Raw genomic sequence first — 25,550 nt, forward strand, 5'->3', positions numbered from 1 at the left:
GGGAAAAATGGCCTTAAAACGATCATTCATTCATTCATTTATTCTCTCAACGATACTCCGCACATCCACCGAACCATTCGCATTTCCACCCTTTCCAGCCTTTGGTGCTGCTCTACGTTCATTACCCATGTCTCACTCCCATAAATCATAACACTTCTCACACATGCAGCATACACCTTTCCCTTCAGCTTCAACGACACTCCCCTCCTCGTCAGTATGCCACTCTGTTCCCGAAACTTCTTCCATGCACATCTCACTCTAGCAACCGTTGCCGAGTCTGATCCACCTTCTCCATTCCGCATGTCTCCTCGGTATCAAAATGTTTCCACACCTTCCAGCTTCATGCCGTAGAGAGGCAAAGCACAAAATAACAAAACAAGAGTAAAGAATAAATAAAAAATGAAACATCCCTCCGTTATTGCATTAAGTTCCTCGTGGTGGGCGGGACTTGGCGTCCCTGGAGGGCGGGGCTAGGAGTTGTGGACAGGATTCACATGCTGGCTTCAGTATAACAGGAACCTCACACAAAGAGTAAGTATATTCAAAAATCAGTACTGTATCAGACACTCGGGACATTGTAATTGCTTTTAGTTTTTCCGCTGTGTCGTGTGATCAAGGATTATGGAACAACCAATTATAACATGATGTTTTTGAGAATTCTAAAAAGGCAGCTTTATGAATTTTAAATGGTATAAACAGAGGTTTGTTTCAACGATGTGACAAAGTGGAAAAAACATGAAGTGGAAAATAATTTTAGAAGGGGAAGGGGAGGACAGGAATGTAGGTGTCTGGTGCGAACATTGGAAGAGAAACGAGAAGTGAATCAGAGGAAGATTAGGCACTTCTCATAGATGCATTTACAAGGGTGACAAGCGTTACGCCTCGGTCCGCCGTCGGTGAAGTGATGTGAGTTGACAAAGTGGAAGACGCAAGGTGGCCATCTTGGATTTTGATGTGGCGACCCAATTTTCAATAGCGTTCTTCCTTATGCGTAGATATACCCATACACCAGATTAGAAGTTAGTAGTTCGTTTATTTTTCAAGATATTCCGCTCACAAGGTTCAGACATACATGGCGGCGGCCATCTTGGATTTTGACGTGGCGAACCAATTTTCAATAGCGTTCTTCTTTATGCCTAGATACACACACATACCAGATTAGAAGTTGGTACTTCGCTTATTTTTCAAGATATTCCTCTCACAAGGTTCAGAGATACTAATGACGCTTGATGGTGTCAGACATACATGGTGGCGACCATCTTGGATTTTGACGTGGGTTGCACCCACACACCAAATTAGAATTCGGTCCTTCGCTTACGCACACACGTACGCATGCACGCACGCACGCACGCACGCACGCAGGGGAAAACCATAGTCCCCCTTTCGCTCCGCGGTGCGATGGAGGACAACAAAGGCCAAACGGTTGGTAGGATGACGGGCTGTGGTTTGGGGTGGAAGAGGCAACCATATCTTGGTATCATTTAGTCCACAATGGAATTGAGGAGGAGAACCTTGGCAAAGAGCTTTTTACAACTATCGGGGATGCCTCTTCGCAGTGGTTGTACCTCCTTCCCTCCCCCAATGCAAGTCAGGGGCTAAATATTCCCCATTTTTCCCTGCTGCCCAGATTCGTCAGGGCAGCACGGTCATGGTCAGAGTGCCGATCAGTCCCCTTGTACCAGCCCTTTCCTTCTTGGCTCTGTCTCTCTTCTCTCTCTCTAACTTTGTCATGGCCCTGACTTTATGAAGCTGGAGGTAAACCATCCTGGATGTAGGGGATTTCTGAGTCGTTCCTGCGAGATTGATCGGGCGGTGCCGTGAGCTTGTTCGAGAAAACTGTCCGGGGCTATACAACAACAACAATGCTTTGTGGTTTAGACCAAGCTGATCAGAATGGTGACAGAAGAACAGAAGATGGTCCAAGCAAAAAAAAAAAAAAGACCAGATTCTGTGGGGTAATGGTTAGAGAGTACGTTCTGAGTCTGGGAGATCGCCGGTTCAAACCCTGGCTGAGTCATAGCAAAGACTTTAAAAACGGTACGTGCTGCTTCCTTGCTTGTCATTTAGCATTTAAAAGGATAGTGCCTGGGCAAACAACCACAGGTTGGCAACCATTGCACATGCTGGGCCTGCTGCATCATACAGACTTGGCATTTAATATGGAATATTTTTTTTGTGGGGGTGAACTTACTTTTCAAGATGTCTTAGAACCAAAAGTTCATTGGAATTATGTTGAAATAATTCTAGATTTTGTTAATGTGACCTTTAAAAGAAACAAAAACCACATTTGACATTTCGAAACAAATAAATTGATCCTTGAAAGTGATGTGAACTGATATCGAACTCAATTAATGGACAGTACTGTGTTAAACTTCTGTACGTTTTCCAGAAGTATCTCTTTATTTTGCACATTAGCCAAATTTTTTTTAACAAAAACAAAAGTTAAATTACGACTGGGATTACGGACAGTAAAATTACAGTTCAGTACTTCGTGTAACCCCCACGAGCATTCAGCAGAGCACGTACACGTTGAGGCATGCTGTTCACGAGATTTGCCAAGGTTTGGACAGGAATTGCTTGCCATGCAGTGACAATAGCCTGCTGCAATTCACGCACAGAGGTCGGCTGCTGGTCGAAGTGGTCGATTTGACGCGTTAATTCTGCCCACAAGTTCTCTATCGGATTCATATCCGGGGACATGGCAGGCCACTCCATATGCTCTACACCACGGTCAGCAAGAAAGTGTTGGATCATGCGAGCACGATGAAGCGTGCATTGTCATCTTGGAAGACAAAGTTTCCTCGAAAGGCTGCACGAGCAAATGGAAGCAATGTTTCTTCCAGAATTTTTTTTTTTTTTTTTTGTATACAAGATCGAGGCTCGTGAAAGAGCGAACATTAATCACACAGAAAGACAAACAGACACACAAAACAAATAACATCGGGAGCGGTAGACAAGATGGGGAGAGAGGGGGAAGGACACAAACACAACATTTGAGAGCAGGGACCGAGAGACATGGAGACATCAAGAGAACTGTGGGAGGGAGAGGGCTTTGGGGGGGAGGCATGGGAAGGGGGGGGGGGGTGGGAGAGGTATAAAACATATGGACACTGCCAAGACTTCCAGGAAAGAAGTTGGAATTTCAAACAAGGTGGATCTGGGGTGAATTAGTGGGGGTAGAAAAGATCAAGGTTTTGGATGGGGGAAGATAAGAGATGGTGGTGAACAGCTGTTTTGAAGACCTGGAGGGAGGAGTGTGATTGAAGTGAGTGTGGGAGTTTGTTCCAGACGCGGGAGAAAAGAGGAATGAAAGAGTGAAGGTGAGCAGAGAGCCGAGATTTCGGCAGTTTAACCATCAGAGGGTGGCTGGCAGATCTTGTGCGACCTGTAGGAATATTTGGGGGACAGAGCACAGAGAGAGCTGGGGGAGCAAGGCCGGAGAGGAGTCGGTAGAAGACAGAAAGACCACCTACCTGCCTGCGGTGAGTGAGTGAAAGGCCCTCAGAGATAGCTTCATCGCGGGAGATTCCAATGATTCTGAAAGCTTTGGATTCAACAGCGTGAAGCCGAGCCAGGTGTGAGGCAGGAGCACCAGCCCATAGGGGAGAACAGTATTCCATTGAGCTGCGGATGAAAGCCTTGTATGTGGTGAGGAGCTCAGGTGTGCCTAGGAAGGACTTCGCACGACGGAGGATGCCCAGTCGGCGACTGGCTTTGGAGGCCAGCTTGGAAATGTGGTTTTCCCAATAAAGATCATGGCAGATGGTGAGACCCAAAACCTTGAGCGACAGAACTTCTTGGAGAGGATTGTTGAGAAAGTAGATGGGAGGGTTGTCCAGTCGATCTTTTCGGAGAGACATAGTAAGAGTGTGAGATTTGTCAGGATTGAAAGACATGTTCCACATGTTTGACCAGTCTGTGATTTTGTCCAGGTCTTCAGAGAGTGAGGAGGCTGCAGACTGCCGATCTGAGGGAAGAGGAATGGAGCGGCAGAGAGTGGAGTCATCAGCAAAGAGATACAGAGGATTTTCCAGAGAGTCGGAGAGATCATTGATAAAGACCAGAAAAAGCACAGGGCCCAGCACACTGCCTTGGGGAACTCCAGCCTGAACGGGAAGGGGAGATGAGAGAAATCCATTCAGGGCCACACGTTGACTATGACCAGAGAGGAAGTCCGCAAGCCATGCATGGAGATTTCCATGGATACCATAGGAGGAGAGTTTGGTGAGCAGAGCTGGGTGCCAGACCGTATCGAAGGCACGTGATATGTCAAATGTCAAGGGAGACAGCTCTGATTTCCTGTTTGGCATTGAGGACCTCCATCCATTGTTGAGACAGCAGAAGCAGCATGTCCAGAGTAGAGTGACCTGGTCTGAAACCAAATTGATGATCAGAGATCAAGCCATTGGAGAAGAGGAAAGATTTCATATCCGAAGCAATGATGGATTCCATGACTTTGCTGATAATTGGGAGCAGGCTGATTGGTCTGTAGTTGCAAGGATCTGTTTTTGCACCTTTTTTGTGTAAAGCGGTAATGTTTGCTGATTTCCAGGATGCTGGCAGATGACCTTGAGCAAAAGATAGGGTGAAAAGAACAGAGAGAGGGTGAGATAGAGCGGCAGAGCAGGATTTTAGGACCTGTGGGCTGATGCCATCTGGTCCAGTTGCAGAATCAGAGTCGAGGTTTGACAAAAACTCCTCCACCTTGTCAGGAGAGAAGGTCACAGAGTCCAGGAGCAGTTTGGTTCGACTGGGAAAGGTGGGAACAGAGAGAGATGGGTTTGGGACTAAGGATTTTGAGGCAAACACAGAGTTGAGGCATTCGGCTTTGTCACGTGCGATGTCAACTGTGTGGCCATTTGAGGTAAGGGAGGGGATGGAGGGGGAACAAACACCAGAAACGGATTTGACCAGACGCCACCAGGATTTGGAGGAAGGAGACAGGTTTGAGAGTTCATTCTTTAGTGAGGAGAGATAGTGCTTCCTGGCACTCCTGAGGGTAGACACACACTTGTTCCGAGCTTGGTGGAAGGAACTGAGATTTCCTTCAGTTGGATTAGCCTTCCAAGAGGCAAAGGCAAGTTGTTTCAGGGCAACTGCCTCACCACAAGATTCAGTGTACCATGGATGGGAGGAAGGGTAAGACAACTGAAGGCGAGATGGGATAAATCTGTGCATGAGAGAGATCAGTTTGCTTTGGAAGAATTCCCAGGAAGAATTGATGTCAGAGGCAGTGGAGATGGGAGACCAATCCAGACGATTGATGGCTGCTTGAAGACCGTCCCAGTCGGCCTGAGTGAAATGCCAGACTCGTCGACGCTGAGGAGGCTCTCTGAGAATGGCCAGAGAGATGTCCACTTTGACAAGCACATGATCAGAAGAACCGATTGGAGCAGAAGAAGAGCAGCAGACATTAGCAGGGAAGTTAGTCATAACCAAGTCTAGAAGAGAAGATACTCCATTGGCTGAGATCCGGGTCGGGAAATTGACAGATTGTGTCAATCCCAGTGAGTCACAGAAGTCCTTTGCTGAGGTGCCATGACTGGTGAGAGAGGAACCCACACCCAACCAGGTGGCATGATGACAATTGAAGTCACCACATATGAGGAAGAGAGAGTTGGGATGAGTGGATAGAAGTTGGTCCATGTTGTCAGACAGTGAAATGTAGATGGAGTCATCACTGTTTGGGGGACGGTACAGAACACATATGAACAAAAGGTGGGAGCGGAGAGGAAGCCGTAGCCAGAGGTACTCCTGGGGGTGAGGAGGAGAGAGGGCAGTGCAAGGAGAGTGAGGAAGAGTTTTTGATAAAGATAGCCACCCCACCACCAGGCCGAGGCTCAGGTCTATCATACCGGAGGAGGGAGTAACCAGGAAGAGATATTAAGGAATCAGAGACATCTTGAAGGAGGAAAGTCTCTGTTAAGCAGATCAAGTCTGGATTGTCAGAAGCAACCTGTATGGAGAGATCAGTCAGGTTTGAGCGAAGGCCCCGGATGTTTGAGGTCCATACCGTTAATGAAGAGAGAGGGGGAGCATCGGGTACAGGACAGGGGAGGGGAGGAGTAGGGTAAGATGAAGGATGAGAGGGGGAGGTAGGGAGAGCAGTTGTTAGTGTGTCAGCGATTGCAGAAGAGTTCCAAGAAAGGGAAGGATGAGGAGGATGGAAGGTTTGAAGGTGAAGGGATGAGGCACAGAGAGGGGTTGTTTGAGGGGGGGCAGAGGAAAGAAGAAGGTTGGGGGGGGTGGAGGTATGAGATAGAAGGGAGACGAAGTGGGGAGGAGGCAGCTTTGAGGAGGAGGGGGGAGGAGGGAGAATTGGAGAGGAATGGTATGGGGGGAGATTTGAATGGGAGGGGTTGGGGGGAAGTTTTGAAGGGGAGGAGCGAGGGGGGAGTTTAGGAGGGGAAGGGCAAGGGGGGAGTTCAGGAGTGGAAGGGCAAGGGGGGAGTTCAGGAGTGGAGGGGTAGGGGGGGAGTTTAAGAGTGGCGGGGCAAGGGGGGAGTTTAGAAAGTGGATGATTAATGAAAGACGAACATTGAAAACAAATTGGGTTTGTTGTGATTTTCAAGTTAGCAATCCGGTTCAGAATGATGGAGGAGGGATGGAATGAATGTGAATTTAGACCATGTAGTGAGGGAGACGTATAAGATATTGAATTTCTTTTTTTTGAGGTGGAATGAGTTGGAGAGGAAATTGAGAAAAGCCTTTTAAATAGGAAGAAAAACAGCGTGTTGTAAAATACCACTGAGTAAAACACTGAAGGGGAAAGGTTATACATGGCCCTGTACTTGAACTGGTTCAGGTTTCCATTCAGACCAACCAGGTCAGTTTTTCCCCCTGCATGAAAAGCAGCCCAAACGGTCACCCCACCACCTCCAGCTTGGACTCTTGGCACTATACAATCTTTGTTGTAGGCTTCATGTACTTGTCTGCGCACTCGGACGCGGCCATCTTGACGATAGACCAGAAATCTAGACTCGTCACTGAAGATCACGTGATTCCAGTGTCCTGGCTGCCATTGACGGTGCTCTCTGGCCCACTGCAATCGGCGCTGGCGGTGTCGTCTGGTCAGGCGTGGCTTTCTCAGGGGACGCTTGGCACGATAGCCTGCTTGAACAAGTCGTTGGTTGACTAGCCTTCTGGATACAGGCACATTTGTCAGTTGCTGCCACTCATCCCTAAGCCGATTAGCTGACTTGGTACAGCCATTGCGGACTAACCGGTGCAGCTGGCGATCATCCCTCCTTGTGGTTCTGCGGGGACGTCCTGGCCTCGGTATTGGAGTAGGGACACCCCTCTGAGCATTTCGTTTCAGGATCTTTGACACCTGACCTTGAGTGATGCCATACTGCCGAGCAATAGCACGCTGTTTCATGCCGTAATTTCGTAAAGCCACCACTCCATGACAAACAGCATTGTCGAGTTGACGGACCATCTCCAGAGGAAGCGGCAATAACTTTTGGAGACATGCAGCAGTTGTTTTCCACCAATACAGAACGCAACAACCCTTGTATACCCGACTGTGAAGCCAATCATCAAATGCACCTGTCCGTACATTTTGCCACGCCACCTGCGATATAATCCTGTTGTTGACTTCTTACTGCGACAGACAATCAGTGACATGGTTCTTTCAACAAATAAATCACCAAAGTGTAAAAGAAATTCACCAGATTGATATACTGAGTTAAGAAAGTAAATCCAAGTCAAGAAAAAAAAAATATTCCATATTAAATGCCAAGTCTGTAGATAGCCTTTGAATGGCTTCATTGGCATGCATATTGGCGCTATTTAAATGCTATGGATTATTATTATTATTATTATCATTTATTTATTATTATTTAGGTAAGCTCTTATGTGACAACCCCAAGATGGTACTGTCTTGCCCATGAAGATACTGGGGCTGGCAGGATGGCCTTGGAGGTATACACACTCGCCTCAAAGCTGTCTAGCCTGGGTTTGAATCCAGACCCAGCTATAAACCGTCATCCCGGTGCTTCACAGGCAGGCCATTCATCAATGTGTGGGCCGTCCCTCGGATGGACGTTAAACTGGGCGTCCTGTCTGACAGAATTAGTTGGTGGATGTTAATGATCCCATGGTGTCCTTCGTGATGAGCAGGCGAGTTATTTCCGGCATATAAAAAAATAAACCACCTCTAGAGGCCATTTTTCCCCGCAAAGCGGGGGTTGGCCTTTTTCGGGAACCGTGGTTGTTGTTGTTTTTCGGTCCCCTTTTTGAAGCAATGTTTTACGGCCGGATGCCCTTCCTGCCGCCAACCCTTTTTGCCGCCTTTTACGACAAACAGGGAATTACCAGTGAACTGGTACTCAATTTGCCGACCTCAGAAGGATGACAGGCTGAGTCAACCCCCCTGGCGTTAATTCAGCGATCGACCGGGATTCGAACCCAGGATCCTAGGATCCTAAGCCGGCACCCTAACCGCTAAGCCAACATCAGGGATTGCTGAACAAATTACAAATCCCTGCTCTAACCTACAGGGGGCACTGCAACAGCGGCACAGCTGAGCTCCCAGGAATGATTCCACCAGCAGCCACAAGCTGAATACAAAATGTTTGTTTTTATGAAGCCACAATTTGAAATCCAAGTGGAGTCTTTTTCACTTCATGTAGATGCTCTGATTACTGCTTGTTCGTTCTTCACAAAGTGAAACAGAGCATATTGTAACATGTGATCGCTGGTGCTTGGAAAGAGTAAGGCACGAAAGAGATAATAGGAAGTTATCAGCTACAAGAGATTAAAAACATGCCTTGGAAATCAGTCAAGACTCGACTTCCTATTTCCTGCCCTCTTGGAAATTACAAGTCAAATGATTTGAGGGTGAGTGTTCTGTTCATTTCCTGAATCTGTCAACATCAACACAGTTTTCGAGGGACTGGCTGCTCATTCACACAATGGGTACTCAGGCTCGTGGTGCACTACTTTATTAATATAAACTTGATTTTTAGCACTTTAGACTATTGGCAACTTACTGAGTGCACTTGATACAAAGTATGACAAACATCTTGGTGAGATCATTGTAAGCCTGATTCCTGGGCCCGTGGGAAGACTGCGGCGCAATATTTCCGCCAGAAGTTTGATGATCTGCCGGATTCACTTGGATTATAATGACGAGTGCGTAGGATTATATTACAAATCGCAGTGTTCAAATGTGGTACTGTGCTGTGCTGAAATGCAAGAACATTGAGCAGAATATAGTTCTTACATTCTCTGTACGTCTTACTTAGCTTGGCCAAATGAGTTTTTTGTTTATAACCAACATTTTTTTGTTTGTTTATAACTCATCTTCACTCTTTCATTCCTCTTTTCTCCCGCCTCTGGAACAAACTCCTTCACTCTCTTCAATCCCACTCCTCCCACCAGGTCTTTAAAACAGGTGTTCACCACCATCTCTTATCTTCCCCCATCCAAAACCTTGATCTTTTCTACCCCCGCTAATTTCACCCCAAATCCACTTTTTTGAAATACCAACTTCTTTACTGGAAGTCCTTGCAGTCAGTGTCCATGTGTTTTATACATCTTCCACCCCTCACCCCATCTTCCCGCGCCTCCTCCCCCCAAGCCCTCTCCCTCCCACAGATCTCGGGATGTCCCTGCTCTCAAATGTTGTGGTTGTGTCCTTCCCCCTCTCTCCCCATCTTGTCTACCGCTCCCCTTATTATATGTTTTATGTGTCTGTTTGATTTTTTGTGTGACTAATGTTGGCTCTTTCACGAGCCTCGATCTTGTATGCAAAAAAACCCAAAAAACAAACAAATGAAAAATCGGTCAGAGACCGAGGACTTGCCGGAATGTACTTTTTTATCGGCCATTTAGGACAAATATGGCGGCCAAACCACGTGACCGATGAAGTCATCATTACTTGTTTTCGAAACTAATTTATTCCTTGATGATGCTCAAGAAATTTCATCTTGATCGGATGAAGTTTTGTACTTGGCGAATTATGACGTCATAATGGAGGAACCTATGACATCATCATTAACATATTTTATTCCCCATGGAGAGTTCTTTACAATGAGCCATGTCTCAATTTTTTCTGTTCAGCACTTTTGGAGATATAGTGGCGCAACGTTTTGCCGTTTTTCCAAGATGGCGACCGAACCACGTGACTGATGACGTCATCATTTACATATTTTATTCCCCATGGAGAGTTCTTTACAATGAGCCATGTCTCAATTTTTTCTGTTCAGTACTTTCGGAGATATAGAGGTGCAAAGTTTTTCGGTTTTTCCAAGATGGCGGCCGAACCACGTCACCGATGACGTCATCAATTGGGCACAGTCTATTCCAGGGCAAGACCAATATGTGTGCAAAGTTTGGCGATTCTACGTGCAACGGTGTAGACGCAGTGCTGCAAACAGACAGACAGACAGACAAACAGACAAATGAAAAATCGGTCAGAGACCGAGGACTTGCCGGAATATACTTTTTTATTGGCCATTTAGGACAAATATGGCGGCCGAACCACATGGCCGATGACGTCATCATTAACATATTTTATTCCCCATGGAGAGTTCTTTACAATGAGCCATGTCTCAATTTTTTCTGTTCAGCACTTTTGGAGATATAGTGGTGCAAAGTTTTGCCGTTTTTCCAAGATGGCGGCCGAACCACGTGACTGATGAGGTCATCATTAACATATTTTATTGCCCATGGAGAGTTCTTTACAATGAGCCATGTCTCAATTTTTTCTATTCAGCACTTTCGGAGATATGGAGGTGCAAAGTTTTTCGGATTTTCCAAGATGGCGGCCGAATCACGTGACCGATGACGTCATCATTAACATATTGTATTCTCCATGGAGAGTTCTTTGCAATGAGCCATGTCTCAATTTTTTCTATTCAGTACATTCAGAGATATGGATGTGCAAAGTTTTTCGGTTTTTCCAAGATGGCGGCCGAACCACGTGACTGATGACGTCATCATTAACATATTTTATTCCACATGGAGAGTTCTTCACAATGAGCCATGTCTCCATTTTTTCTGTTCAGCACTTTTGGAGATATAGTGGTGCAACGTTTTTCGGTTTTCCCAAGATGGCGGCCGAACCACGTGACTGATGACGTCATCATTAACATATTTTATTCCCCATGGAGAGTTCTTTACAATGAGCCATGTCTCAATTTTTTCTGTTCAGGACTTTCGGAGATATGGAGGTGCAAAAATTTTCGGTTTTTCCAAGATGGCGGCCGAACCACGTGACTGATGACGTCATCATTAACATATTTTATTCCCCATGGAGAGTTCTTTACAATGAGCCATGTCTCAATTTTTTCTGTTCAGCACTTTGAGATATCGAGGTGCAAAATTTTTCGGTTTTTCCAAGATGGCGGCCGAACCACGTGACCGATGACGTCATCATTTGGGCACAGTATATTAGAGGGCAAGACAAATACGTGTGCAAAGTTTGGTGATTCTACGTGCAACGGTGTAGACGTAGTGCTGCAAACAGACAAACAGACAGACAGACAAACAGACAAACGAACAGATCAACATACTTGCCGGAATCTTTTCCGGCAAGTAACAAATGAAAAATCGGTCAGAGACCGAGGACTTGCCGGAATGTACTTTTTTATCGGCCATTTAGAACAAATATGGTGGCCGAACCACGTGATAGATGACGTCATCATTAACATATTTTATTCCCCATGGAGAGTTCTTTACAATGAGCCATGTCTCAATTTTTTCCATTCTGCACTTTTGGAGATATAGTGGTGCAAAGTTTTCCTGTTTTTCCAAGATGGCGGCCGAACCACGTGACATATGACGTCATCATTAACATATTTTATTCCCCATGGAGAGTTCTTTACAATGAGCCATGTCTCAATTTTTTCTGTTCAGTACTTTTGGAGATATAGTAGTGCAAAGTTTTTCGGTTTTTCCAAGATGGCGGCCGAACCACGTCACCGATGACGTCATCAATTGGGCACAGTCTATTCCAGGGCAAGACCAATATGTGTGCAAAGTTTGGCGATTCTACGTGCAACGGTGTAGACGCAGTGCTGCAAACAGACAGACAAACAGACAGATGAAAAATCGGTCAGAGACCGAGGACTTGCCGGAATGTACTTTTTTATCGGCCATTTAGGACAAATATGGCGGCCGAACCACGTGACATATGACGTCATCATTAACATATTTTATTCCCCATGGAGAGTTCTTTACAATGAGCCATGTCTCAATTTTTTCTGTTCAGCACTTTTGGAGATATAGTGGTGCAAAGTTTTGCCGTTTTTCCAAGATGGCGGCCGAACCACGTGACCTATGACGTCATCATTAACATATTTTATTCCCCATGGAGAGTTCTTTACAATGAGCCATGTCTCAATTTTTTCTGTTCAGCACTTTTGGAGATATAGTGGTGCAAAGTTTTGCCGTTTTTCCAAGATGGCGGCCGAACCACGTGACCTATGACGTCATCATTAACATGTTTTATTCCCCATGGAGTGTTCTTTACAATGAGCCATGTCTCAATTTTTTCTGTTCAGGACTTTCGGAGATATGGAGGTGCAAAAATTTTCGGTTTTTCCAAGATGGCGGCCGAACCACGTGACTGATGACGTCATAATTAACATATTTTATTCCCCATGGAGACTTCTTTACAATGAGCCATGTCTCAATTTTTTCTGTTCAGGACTTTCTGAGATATGGAGGTGCAAAATTTTTCGTTTTTCCCAAGATGGCGGCCGAACCACGTGACCGATGACGTCATCATTAACATATTTATTCCCCATGGAGAGTTCTTTACAATGAGCCATGTCTCAATTTTTTCTGTTCAGCACTTTGAGATATCGAGGTGCAAAAATTTTCGGTTTTTCCAAGATGGCGGCCGAACCACGTGACCGATGACGTCATCATTTGGGCACAGTATATTAGAGGGCAAGACAAATACGTGTGCAAAGTTTGGTGATTCTACGTGCAACGGTGTAGACGTAGTGCTGCAAACAGACAAACAGACAGACAAATGAAAAATCGGTCAGAGACCGAGGACTTGCCGGAATTTACTTTTTTATCGGCCACTTAGGACAAATATGGCGGCTGAACCACGTGACCAATGACGTCATCATTAACATATTTTATTCCCCATGGAGAGTTCTTTACAATGAGCCATGTCTCAATTTTTTCTGTTCAGCACTTTTGGAAATATAGTGGTGCAAAGTTTTGCCGTTTTTCCAAGATGGCGGCCGACCACGTGACATATGACATCATCATTAACATATTTTATTCCCCATGGAGAGTTCTTTACAATGAGCCATGTCTCAATTTTTTCTGTTCAGCACTTTTGGAGATAGAGTGGTGCAAAGTTTTGCTGTTTTTCCAAGATGGCGGCCGACCACGTGACTGATGACGTCATCATTAACATATTTTATTCCCCATGGAGAGTACTTTACAATGAGCCATTTCTCAATATCTTCTGTTCAGCACTTTTGGAGATATAGTGGTGCAAAGTTTTGCCGTTTTTCCAAGATGGCGGCCGACCACGTGACATATGACATCATCATTAACATATTTTATTCCCCATGGAGAGTTCTTTACAATGAGACATGTCTCAATTTTTTCTGTTCAGCACTTTTGGAGATATAGTGGCGCAACGTTTTGCCGTTTTTCCAAGATGGCGCCCGAACCACGTGACTGATGACGTCATCATTTACATATTTTATTCCCCATGGAGAGTTCTTTACAATGAGCCATGTCTCAAGTTTGTCTGTTCAGTACTTTCGGAGATATAGAGGTGCAAATTTTTTTCGGTTTTTCCAAGATGGCGGCCGAACCACGTCACGGATGACGTCATCAATTGGGCACAGTCTATTCCAGGGTAAGACCAATATGTGTGCAAAGTTTGGCGATTCTACGTCCAACGGTGTAGACGCAGTGCTGCAAACAGACAGACAAACAGACAAACAGACAGACAAATGAAAAATCGGTCAGAGACCGAGGACTTGCCGGAATTTACTTTTTTATCGGCCACTTAGGACAAATATGGCGGCTGAACCACGTGACCAATGACGTCATCATTAACATATTTTATTCCCCATGGAGAGTTCTTTACAATGAGCCATGTCTCAATTTTTTCTGTTCAGCACTTTTGGAAATATAGTGGTGCAAAGTTTTGCCGTTTTTCCAAGATGGCGGCCGACCACGTGACATATGACATCATCATTAACATATTTTATTCCCCATGGAGAGTTCTTTACAATGAGCCATGTCTCAATTTTTTCTGTTCAGCACTTTTGGAGATAGAGTGGTGCAACGTTTTGCTGTTTTTCCAAGATGGCGGCCGACCACGTGACTGATGACGTCATCATTAACATATTTTATTCCCCATGGAGAGTTCTTTACAATGAGCCATGTCTCAATTTTTTCTGTTCAGTACTTTCGGAAATATAGAGTTGCAAAGTTTTTCGGTTTTTCCAAGATGGCGGCCGAACCACGTCACCGATGACGTCATCAATTGGGCACAGTCTATTCCAGAGCAAGACCAATATGTGTGCAAAGTTTGGCGATTCTACGTGCAACGGTGTAGACGCAGTGCTGCAAACAGACAGACAGACAAACAGACAGACAAACAGACAAACAGACAAACAAACAAACAGATCAACATACTTGCCGGAAATTTTTCCGGCAAGTAACAAACAGACAAACAGACAAACAGACAAACGAACAGATCAACATACTTGCCGGAAAATTTTTCCGGCAAGTAATGAAAAATCGGTCAGAGACCGAGGACTTGCCGGAATTTACTTTTTTGTCGGCCATTTAGGACAAATATGGCGGCCGAACCATGTGACCGATGACATCATCATTAACATATTTTATTCCCCATGGAGAGTTCTTTACAATGAGCCACGTCTCAATTTTTTCTATTCAGCACTTCCGGAGATATATCGAGGTGCTAAGTTTTTTGGTTTTTCCAAGATGGCGGCCGAACCACGTGACCGATGACGTCATCATTAACATATTTTATTCCCCATGGAGAGTTCTTTCCAATGAGCCATGTCTCATTTTTTCTATTCAGCACTGGAGGTGCAAAGTTTTTCGGTTTTTCCAAGATGGCGGCCGGACCACGTGACCGATGACGTCATCATTAACATATTTTATTCCCCATGGAGAGTTCTTTACAATGAGCCATGTCTCAATTTTTTCTATTCAGCACTTTCAGAGATGTGGAGGTGCAAAAATTTTCGGTTTTTCCAAGATGGCGGCCGAACCACGTGACCTATGACGTCATTATTAACATATTTTATTCCCCATGGAGAGTTCTTTACAATGAGCCTTGTCTCAATTTTTTCTGTTCAGCACTTTTGGAGATTTTGTGGTGCAAAGTTTGCCGTTTTTCCAAGATGGCGGCCGACCACGTGACTGATGACGTCATCATTAACATATTTTATTCCCCATGGAGAGTTCTTTACAATGAGCCATGTTTCAATTTTTTCTGTTCAGCACTTTTGGAGATATAGTGGTGCAAAGTTTTGCCGTTTTTCGAAGATGGCGGCCGACCACGTGACATATGACGTCATCATTAACATATTTTATTCCCCATGGAGAGTTCTTTACAATGAGTCACGTCTCAATTTTTTCTGTTCAGCACTTTTGGAGATATAGTGGCGCAACGTTTTGCCGTTTTTCCAAGATGGCGACCGAACCACGTGACTGATAACGTCATCATTAACATATTTTATTCCCCAAGGAGAGTTCTTTACAATGAGCCATGTCTCAATTTGTGCTGTTCAGCACTTTTGGAGATATAGTGGTGCAAAGTTTTGCCGTTTTTCCAAGATGGCGGCCGACCACGTGACTGATGACATCATTAACATATTTTATTCCCCATGGAGAGTGCTTTACAATGAGCCATGTCTCAATTTTTTCTGTTCAGCACTTTTGGAGATATAGTGGTGCAAAGTTTTGCCGTTTTTCCAAGATGGCGGCCGACCACGTGACATATGACGTCATCATTAACATATTTTATTCCCCATGGAGTTCTTTACAATGAGCCATGTCTCAATTTTTTCTGTTCAGCACTTTTGGAGATATCGAGGTGCAAAGTTTTTCCAAGATGGCGGCCGAACAACGTGACCGATGACGTCATCAATTGGGCACAGTCTATTCCAGGGCAAGACCAATATGTGTGCAAAGTTTGGCGATTCTACGTGCAACGGTGTAGACGCAGTGCTGCAAACAGACAAACAGACAAATCAGAGACCGAGGACTTGCCGGAATGTACTTTTTTATTGGCCATTTAGGACAAATATGGCGGCCGAACCACGTGACTGATGACGTCATCATTAACATATTTTATTCCCCATGGAGAGTTCTTTACATTGAGCCACGTCCCAAGTTTTTCTATTCAGGACTTTCGGAGATATGGAGGTGTAACGTTTTCCGGTTTTTCCAAGATGGCGGCCGAACCACGTGACATATGACCTCATCATTAACATATTTTATTCCCCATGGAGAGTTCTTTACAATGAGCCATGTCTCAATTTTTTCTGTTCAGCACTTTTGGAGATATAGTGGTGCAAAGTTTTGCTGTTTTTCCAAGATGGTGGCCGACCACGTGACTGATGACGTCATCATTAACATATTTTATTCCCCATGGAGAGTTCTTTACAATGAGCCATGTCTCAATTTTTTCTGTTCAGTACTTTCGGAGATATAGAGGTGCGAAGTTTTTAGGTTTTTCCAAGATGGCGGCCGAACCACGTCACCGATGACGTCATCAATTGGGCACAGTCTATTCCAGGGCAAGACCAATATGTGTGCAAAGTTTGGCGATTCTACGTGCAACGGTGTAGACGCAGTGCTGCAAACAGACAAACAGACAAACAGACAAACAGACAAACAGACAAACAAACGAACAGATCAACATACTTGCCGGAAAATTTTTCCGGCAAGTAACAAACGAACAGATCAACATACTTGCCGGAATCTTTTCCGGCAAGTAACGAACAGATCAACATACTTGCCGGAAAAATTTTCCGGCAATTAACAAAACACAGACTGACTAGGAAGCTTGAAGGGGAACCAAAATGCTCAGACCACCTTAGCGCTAATCTATCCCTTGATATCCTACAAAATAGATATGATGTGGCTTTTTCCGATTTCTGATTTATAAAGTCGTATTTATAATTTATAATTCTTCACGATTGGCCATGACGTCGCACCAGGGAGTTGACCACCGCTTCCGTATTTTTTACAGATTACGTTGCATAATTATTTAAATCAAACGGCGATTAATTTTTGAAATTCTACAAATATGCCGGGTCGATGATTCCTTGGTGGTTGTAGTCATGCAAATCGAGATGGTTTCATGCTACACCAATGGCCGAAAGATCCGAGGGTTGCCATAAATTGGACGAGGTTTGTCAGGGAAATACCCGAGTTTGGATCGGGCCTACAAGATATTTCAGTTTTGTGCCCGGAACATTTTACAGAGAATTGTTGTGAAACAGCAGAGATGGCTAGATCTTGTGGTTATCCACCACGATTGAGAGAGGATGCCATCCCCATGACAATGCGGAAGAAACAACCATCACACAAATCTGTAAGATGATCTCTGCCGAGCTACAAGCACATGGACACGGGCAATTTGAGTGGTGAATTAAACACCTGTGTTGGTTTGCCAGTGACTGATCTCACCTTGATAGATGTACTGGCTAACATCATCGCCACCTTGCCATATGCATCTGAAGAGCTCAAAACCCCTCGTTAACAATGCCTACGACCACCCCACACCCCCCTACCTCCACCATTCCCCCACAACCCCCCATCAACCATCACCCAAGCTAACAATACCCACAACCACCCCACACCCCCTACCTCCACCATTCCCCCACAATCCCCCATTAACCATCACCCGACCTAACAATACCCACGACCACCCAACACCCCCCTACCTCCACCATTCCACCACAATCCCCCATCAACCATTACCCGAGCTAACAATACCCACGACCACCCCACACCCCCCCCCCCCCCGACCTCCACCATTCCCCCACAATCCCCCATCAACCAAGCTAACAATACCCACGACCACCCCACACACCCTACCTCCACCATTCTCCCACAATCCCCCATCAAATATCACCATAGCTAACAATACCCATGACCACCCAACACCCCCATCAACCGTGTCCCTGGGCGGTGTAGGTGTGAGTCCGTTCCGCGTCGTGTCCGTGCTATATTTCTTCTGCAGTCAAATATAACTGATTTATCAATTTATACAATATCCTTGATAAACCGTCAATGGAACGGAAAAACAAACCTACCAATCTGTTGTGAACATGGACCGGTGTTTTAATCTGCATACCGAACATAACACCGCCATCTTCATCCTCAATAACACCACATAGTCTGATTCGCTCACGCAACGTTTGAAATGGTATGGATCTACAATTCCTCTGAAAGTGTTTCGATCACTAATTTTGTCTCCAATCGTTTCTTCAAAATCCCACTGATCAGTTTCAACACACTGAGAACCTTCAGAGTTGCAAACAACGGTGGAATCAGTATCAGAATCCGAGCTCGAGATGCACTGTTTCTCTATGTAAGTCACCGTTAGGGTCAAGGTGAGTTTGTGTGACGTCACTGGTGAAATCTAAAATCGACACACAGACGGGCTAGTTTCACAATTTGTGATTGGCATAAAGTTTTCCAAAAATTTTTTCCCTTCAAATTAGACCGTGATTAATGATTTTCAATAGTTTTCAGGAAACATTGCATTTGGGTTCCCCTTTAAGCATTTGGAAAAAGTACAACTGCCTATGTTAGAAAAAAAAGTATATGAAATAAAGTTTTCAGATTGTTATCTAAAGTTCAGCTAACTACCCCAATATTCTTCTCCCTTTCAAATCTCAAGGTAACAATTCTCACTTTCTACCCCCATCTTCCTTTCCTCCAGATCGAAGAAACCACTAGAGAGCGCGAGGAAAGGCTGAAGACCTGGGGCAAATTCCTTGGGGACGGTGAACAGGGAAAAGAGCCAAGAGAGGGTGAAACGGCTGGCACTGTACAAAAGGAAGAGTCGGGAAAAGATGGGGAAGTCAAAACTACAGAGGAGCGAGAAAACGGTGAAGAAACTACGGGAAGCAAGGAAACAAATGAAGAGAGGTTGGAGGACAAATGATGACAAGGAAAAGTATTAGGTTACAATTCCCAGCTATATTAATCTAATATCATAATTCCATGACTCCCATAATGTTTGCTTCTCCCTCCATTCTTTCGATAAATCTTTTTTTAAACTTCCTAAGTAAGTCTTGCTGCCATGGTTTGTTCATCTTATTTTTGAATAACTGTGTTGTGCGAAAAGTATTAGTAAACAATGGCATGCAGAATCGTAGTGCCGAGTTGGTTCATTCTTGCTGCATATCCAGTAGCCACTTGCGGTATCCCGGCAATTCAGGCTGCAAGTCGTCAAAAAGAAATTAATTGAACAAAAAGAAAAAGAAACGAATTTGACAAACGATGCCATGATGCCATTGGGTTCACTCGTTCGTCGAGCCAATTTGACTACCGTAGTCATGTCAGCGAGGCACCAAAATAATGCAATTGTATAAATTGGCTATTAATGTACTTATTTATGATTGTCACAATCTAATATGCCCTGGTTTTTTCCATGATGTGCCTTAAGAGCTTAAAACTCCTGAAACAAACTTCGTAACGTTCCCAAAACGCAGCTGCAGGTGTACAAAAGGTCCGTCCCCCACTCCACCTTCCCGATTTCCAAAAAGGTTGCATAACCTGGCACCAATATGCAATCGCAGCATAATATAGCGTGTTCTCTTCAGTTCTATCAAATTCAATGTTTAGCTCACCTGGAACAAAGTTCAGGGGAGCTTATGCGATGGCGCGTCATCCGTCCGTCAGTCCGTCCCTAAACACTTCTTCTTCTTCTCCGAAACCGCTGAAGGGATTGTGACCAAACTTGACTTGTTGTGTTGTGGCTAAAGTTTGTTTATGGCATTAAAAAAAATCTGCCCCATTGGGCATCTACGGGGGGGGGGGGGGGGGGTTGCCCCCAAAAATAGGTATTTTCTTTCTTCTCAGAAACTACACACGCAATGTTGATGAAACTTCACCACAACCTTCATCACCCATGATGTACCAATGTTTGTTCAACGCATTAGAAAAATTGGGGTCTGAGGATTTATACCGGATGGGAGGGGGGGGGGGGGGGGGCGGTGAGGCGTTGCCCCTCAAAATAGGTATTTTTTTGTTTCTTTGTTTAAAGTTTTATGATTAGGTTAGTATGATTCTACGTGCTGCCCTGTCTTCCAGCAACCATTGAAATTGGTTTGAAATACCTTTAGTCAGTACAGTATACTGTTTATTCTACCAGGTGAGCACCAAGGGTATTGCCCCTATGTTTTTCTCTTACAAGGGCACACTTGATGGCTGCAGCAGTCCCCCCATCCGGGAGTTGCATACCTTGAAAGGGTGCGTAGTCATGAAGTACGTCACTTTTGAATGCTGATTTATATCGCATTGCTTATCATTATTTTTCTGACGGAGTAATGTTTGAAAGTGTCGTGATTAATGAAGTTTGTTCCGAAAAAGCTTTGATGGAAATTTAACATGGCGACAGGTTTTTCTAGGTTTCCCAGAAACACGCAGAACGACGCTCTTCAAGATTGGCGTACGGCAAGATGTACACATCGCATGATTTAATATGGGGAAGGAAATAAATAAGATAATTTAAGAACATGTTTAAATAGCCTTGTTATCATATAATTTGAGAAATGTCTGTTTGTGGGTGTATTTGAGTTTGTTTGAGTTCTATGCACTCTTGAACCACTGGACAGAATGAGTTGAAAATTGCTGGTTTTACTCGGGTATGCATGGGAATGTTTACTCGGGTATGCATAAAAAAATTCTGGGGAATCAGGATGGAGGGAGGACTCCAATTCTCTCTGCATAAATATACGGCCTTGTGCCGCTTCCTGTAGGCAAGGGGCATTACAAGTCGTAAAACAAATGCCAATATGGCACTTTTGAAATGATGTAATCCACCCCAAAATGCTCGGTGCGCATGTGCAAAAAGGCCAGAAAGCTGGCGTGTTCAGGGTGAAATAAAATGTATTTTGTGACTGGGATAAGGATTGTTACTTGGAATGGCTCACCAAGCTTCTGAAGGAAGCCAAAAATACTTGGAAATGTACCTGAGAGAAAGGGCTGTGCCTCTGCACAACGAAAGGCTTGGAGAACTTTCTAAGCTCGCCAAACGGGCACCTGCCCGTACTGCAAACTGTGTGGGTCGGTGCAAGACCCGAGTGGAGTGAATAGACTCTGTATCTGGATTAGGTTCTTCTGAATGCTGATGGGAAGGGCATATCTGCGGCTTGTGCATGTACAGAGTCCAGGGTAGGTTTAAAATTACGATATCTACTATTAGTCATGTTGGAAGGGAAGAGGGATTGGGATATGTAGGGGCTGTGAGGGCCGTTATAAATATATATTTTTGTTTGGTTCCGGGTCCACAAGCGAAACTATACGAGAGTTTTGCTTCCATTGGTTAAAGGAGAACCGTGTGTATATTCAGCGAATCCGACATGAATCCGACATCTATCCATAAAGGATATTTCTTGTATTCCTATATTTCTGCAAGTTCAATTTGCATTCAGGAACACAACAATTACGGTTAACCATTTTGATATTGCCACTCTTTCTTCCAAATGCTGAAAATTATGTTAAAAAGACGGTTTGATTTGCACATTTCAGCAAAGTTTGGGCTTTCATCTTCACGTCGTCATTCAATTGGATGATGGTTTCATCAACTGCCCTTTAAATGGATTCCACATACCATAACTGGTTTCATCACAGATGAGTCTTTCATTATTCTCCACAAGTTGATGATTATTCAGCATGTGAGTAACATTAGGATATGTGCCTTTGGCATGTGCACCATGCTTATGGGCGCATGGAACTGCTTTCCGCCTCGACTCACTCCAGCCAGAAGCTCCCAACGTGCTGGTAGAAACCAATCTCAATATGCAGGATAAGATGCTGTAGGTTTCTAAAGTGGAATCTCAAAAAAATGACAATTTTTCGATTCTTGTTCCAGGATTAACAACTTCTGTACCAAACCTGACCCCTTCCTCCCAAAATAAGAATTTGCTTTTTCCTCAGAAACTACACACACAAATCTGATGAAACTTAACCACAACCTTCATCAACCGTGATGTACCAAAGTTTATTCACAGCATTAGAAAAATCATGATCTACGGGTGGGGGAGGGGTGTTGCCCCCAAAAATAGGTATTTTTTTGTTTGTTGCGGGAGGTGGTGGCGGGAGGCAGGGGAAAGGGGGGGGATTAACAAGGGTGGAAAAGATCATGGTTTTGGATTGGGGATGATCTGGATTGGGGATGAAAAAAGGGAGGACTCGGGAGGGGATGGGGAGGAGTTGAAAAGGGAGGAGTCGGGAGGGGATTGGGGGGGGGGTTAGAAGGGGGATGAGTCAGGAGAGGAGGGGTTAGAAAATGGAGGAGTGGGGAGGGGGTTAGAAAAGGGAGGAGTCAGGAGAAGATTGGGGGGGGGGGTGTTATAAAAGGGATGAGTTGGGAGGGGAGGGGTTAGAAAAGGGAGGACTGGGGAGGGGCGGGGTTAGAAAAGGGAGGAGTGGGGAAGGGCTGGGTCAGAAAGGGATGAGTTGGGAGGGGCGGGGTTAGAATGGGGAGGAGCGGGGTTATAAAAGGGATGAGTCGGGTGGTGAGGGGTTAGAAAGGGGAGGGCTGGGGTTAGAAAGGGAAGGGCTGGGGTTGGAAAGGGGAGGGGTGGGGTTCGAAAAGGGAGGAGTGGGGAGGGGGTTAGAAAAGGGAGGAGTCAGGAGAAGATTGGGGGGGGGGGTGTTATAAAAGGGATGAGTTGGGAGGGGAGGGGTTAGAAAAGGGAGGAGTGGGGAGGGGCGGAGTTAGAAAAGGGAGGAGTGGGGAAGGGCTGGGTCAGAAAGGGATGAGTTGGGAGGGGCGGGGTTAGAATGCGGAGGAGCGGGGTTATAAAAGGGATGAGTCGGGTGGTGAGGGGTTAGAAAAGGGAGGAGTGTGTAGGGGTGGGGTTAGACAAGGGAGGAGTGTGGAGGGGTTAGAAAAGGGAGGGGCGGGGTTAGAAAAGGGAGGAGTGGGGAGGGGCGGGGTTAGAAAAGGGATGAGTCGGGTGGTGAGGGGTTAGAAAGGGGAGGGCTGGGGTTAGAAAGGGAAGGGCTGGGGTTGGAAAGGGGAGGGGTGGGGTTAGAAAAGGGAAGGGTGGGGTTAGAAAAGGGATGAGTGTGGAGGGGCGGGGTTAGAAAAGGGAGGAGTGTGGAGGGGTTAGACAAGGGAGGAGTGGGGAGGAGGGAGTAGTTAGAAAAGGAAGGAGTGGGGAGGGGGGGGGAGTTAGAAAAGGAAGGAGTGGGGAGGGGGGGGAGCTAGAAAAGGAAGGAGTGGGGAGGGGGAGGAGTTAGAAAAGGAAGGAGTGGGGAGGGGGGGAGGAGTTAGAAAAGGAAAGATTGGAGAGGGGGGAGGAGTTAGAAAAGGGAGGAGGAGGGAGGAGCTAGAAAAGGAAGGAGGGGGAGTTCGAAAAGCGAGGAGGGAGTTAGAAAAGGGCGGAGCGCGGAGCAGAGGGGAGTTCGCAGAAGAGAAGTACAGTAAAGTATGATGAAAATGGCCTTTACAAGAGTGGATGGAACTTATGTTAACTCGACTTACACCTGCTATTACTACAGTTAACTACTACTACTATGACTAGAATTACTAGTTCTAGTAACTACCATTACTTATTTAAAAGTACCACCTTCACAACCCCAACCCCCAATGAGTCCCACCTTGTACCATCGACCGAGGAGCCTTGTCGCCATTCTCGTTTCTCGTGTTAACGAACCGAATGTCGAGGCCGAACGTTCGCTTCGACCGAAAGTGCTGGGGATTTGTAATTTGTTCAGAATGCCGGCGATAACTCGTCGAAGCTTCGCGAAAACCACCGCGAGTCATCGTGGGATCCTTGATTTGACATCTAATCAACGAATGGGAACAGCCGGGACTTTCCAGCTTACAGAGGATCCAAAAACAATGAAGTCAGCATTTTTGCCTACGTAATATGTCGATATAAATATACAGGATTATTAAAAAATATTTCCCTGTGAATTAAACTTGTTTAAAAAAAAAACATCTCTTACCAAATTAAATTTTCGTAAGAAGGATTAACGAATTCAAAGTGTTGAGCTTTCCTTACGTATGTTATTTGACGTCATAATATAAATGGCGACGTTGAAAGCAAAGCCTGTTTAAGTTGTCAACTCGATCGAGGTGCAGGGAATCTTGTTGAGGAAGAAAGGTTCGTTCGGTGTTGGATCCTCGAGTTTGAAAGTCCCGGAATGACGTCACAGGACGAGCACGAGATCTCATTTTGCGGAACAGAAAGAGCGGGAAATGAAATAGGCGGTCGGGTAACGCGAAGTGACGTGATAAGGGGTTTTTCCCCGCGGCCGATGCCAAGTGACTCGCTTTTTACACTTCGTGTTCACTCGTTCCGAGATCATCCGTGGCGACATCTCGTCCCCACCAGGACGCTGCGACGGAGCAAGAGAAGCGACGAGAGCGCGAATCAAGGTACGAGGTTCGAGTTCGGTTGTCGCGGTTACACCACGTCGTGGTCTCCGTTTCATTAGGGGAAGCAGATGAGGTTCGCCTCACTATTTTCGTCATTTTGAAATCCAGGGACCGGTGGAGCAAGCTTCATGAAGCACGTCCACGGCTCAGATCGCCATGATGAGTTCGTTTGGTGCCGAGCGCGCTTTTCGACGATGAGACGGACATTCCGGCCGTGAAATTCGCGTCTCTTTAATTCACGATATCTCGATATCCTTTCAATTATCATCTACTTGATTGAAATAAATATTACAACGAAGGACTGCCGAGCAAGAATGACATAATTTTGTAAAAAAATTAATCCATTAAGAAACCTCGATTGTTGATGGATGAACTTTGGTTCCACCAAGAGTCGAAACGTGAATTAAACTTGGTTTTAAAACTTTACGCGAATTTAACTTTTGTCTATCTGAAGTGCTTACCATGAACTGTGAGGAATTTTGTTTTCTACGAAACTTTTATTTGTTTGGAGCTTACGGAAGAGGTTTGTTTGTGTTGATGCCTGATGGTTATCGGGTTAATAACTGATCGTTGCTAGCGGAGACACTTCCGGTGTAGTGTATTTACCACCAAGTGTATTTAATCGATAATTATCGATTCATTATAATGAATGTCGTTAACGTCGTCTAATCAAATATGGATTTAAAAGAAAGAGGGGTTTCCCAAGTTATTTTTTAAATACCATATCTCAAATCTACAAGGATCTATGTGACATACTTGATACCACCCTTAACGTTTATTAGTTTCAGACTTCCAATTTGACTCTTTCCTTGTCTTTATCGTTCATATGATCTGCAGGCAAGATTATTTTGATCGTAGCAGCCAAATGACGGAATCTTTTTGGGTTTCCTGAGTAATAACGACAGTCAGATTTAAGGTTATTCTAACTTTACTAACTGAATGTAATTGCACC

At 45.0% G+C, this 25,550-nt stretch overlaps 2 protein-coding genes across 5 annotated transcripts in view; both read left to right on the forward strand.

The window, feature by feature from the left end:
- HTATSF1 (HIV-1 Tat specific factor 1) overlaps positions 1–19,357 on the forward strand; it is a 76,634-nt gene extending 57,277 nt beyond the window's left edge. For all 4 annotated transcript variants that reach the window (XM_068106942.2, XM_068106941.2, XM_068106943.2 and 1 more), the window contains exon 10: positions 18,920–19,357. In XM_068106942.2, coding sequence (XP_067963043.2) covers positions 18,920–19,144 — 225 coding nt within the window. In that variant the 3' untranslated portion in view covers positions 19,145–19,357. The remainder of the gene's footprint in view (positions 1–18,919) is intronic.
- Positions 19,358–24,232: 4,875 nt separating this feature from the next.
- Positions 24,233–25,550, forward strand: part of LOC137421159 (uncharacterized) — a 58,639-nt gene continuing 57,321 nt past the window's right edge. The window contains exon 1 of the mRNA XM_068106938.2: positions 24,233–24,598. The gene's annotated coding sequence lies outside the window, so the exon portion shown is untranslated. The remainder of the gene's footprint in view (positions 24,599–25,550) is intronic.

The sequence above is a fragment of the Myxine glutinosa genome, chromosome 2 (genome assembly GCF_964187855.1).
Source record: "Myxine glutinosa chromosome 2, kmMyxGlut1.1, whole genome shotgun sequence".
Classification (NCBI taxonomy): domain Eukaryota; kingdom Metazoa; phylum Chordata; class Myxini; order Myxiniformes; family Myxinidae; genus Myxine; species Myxine glutinosa.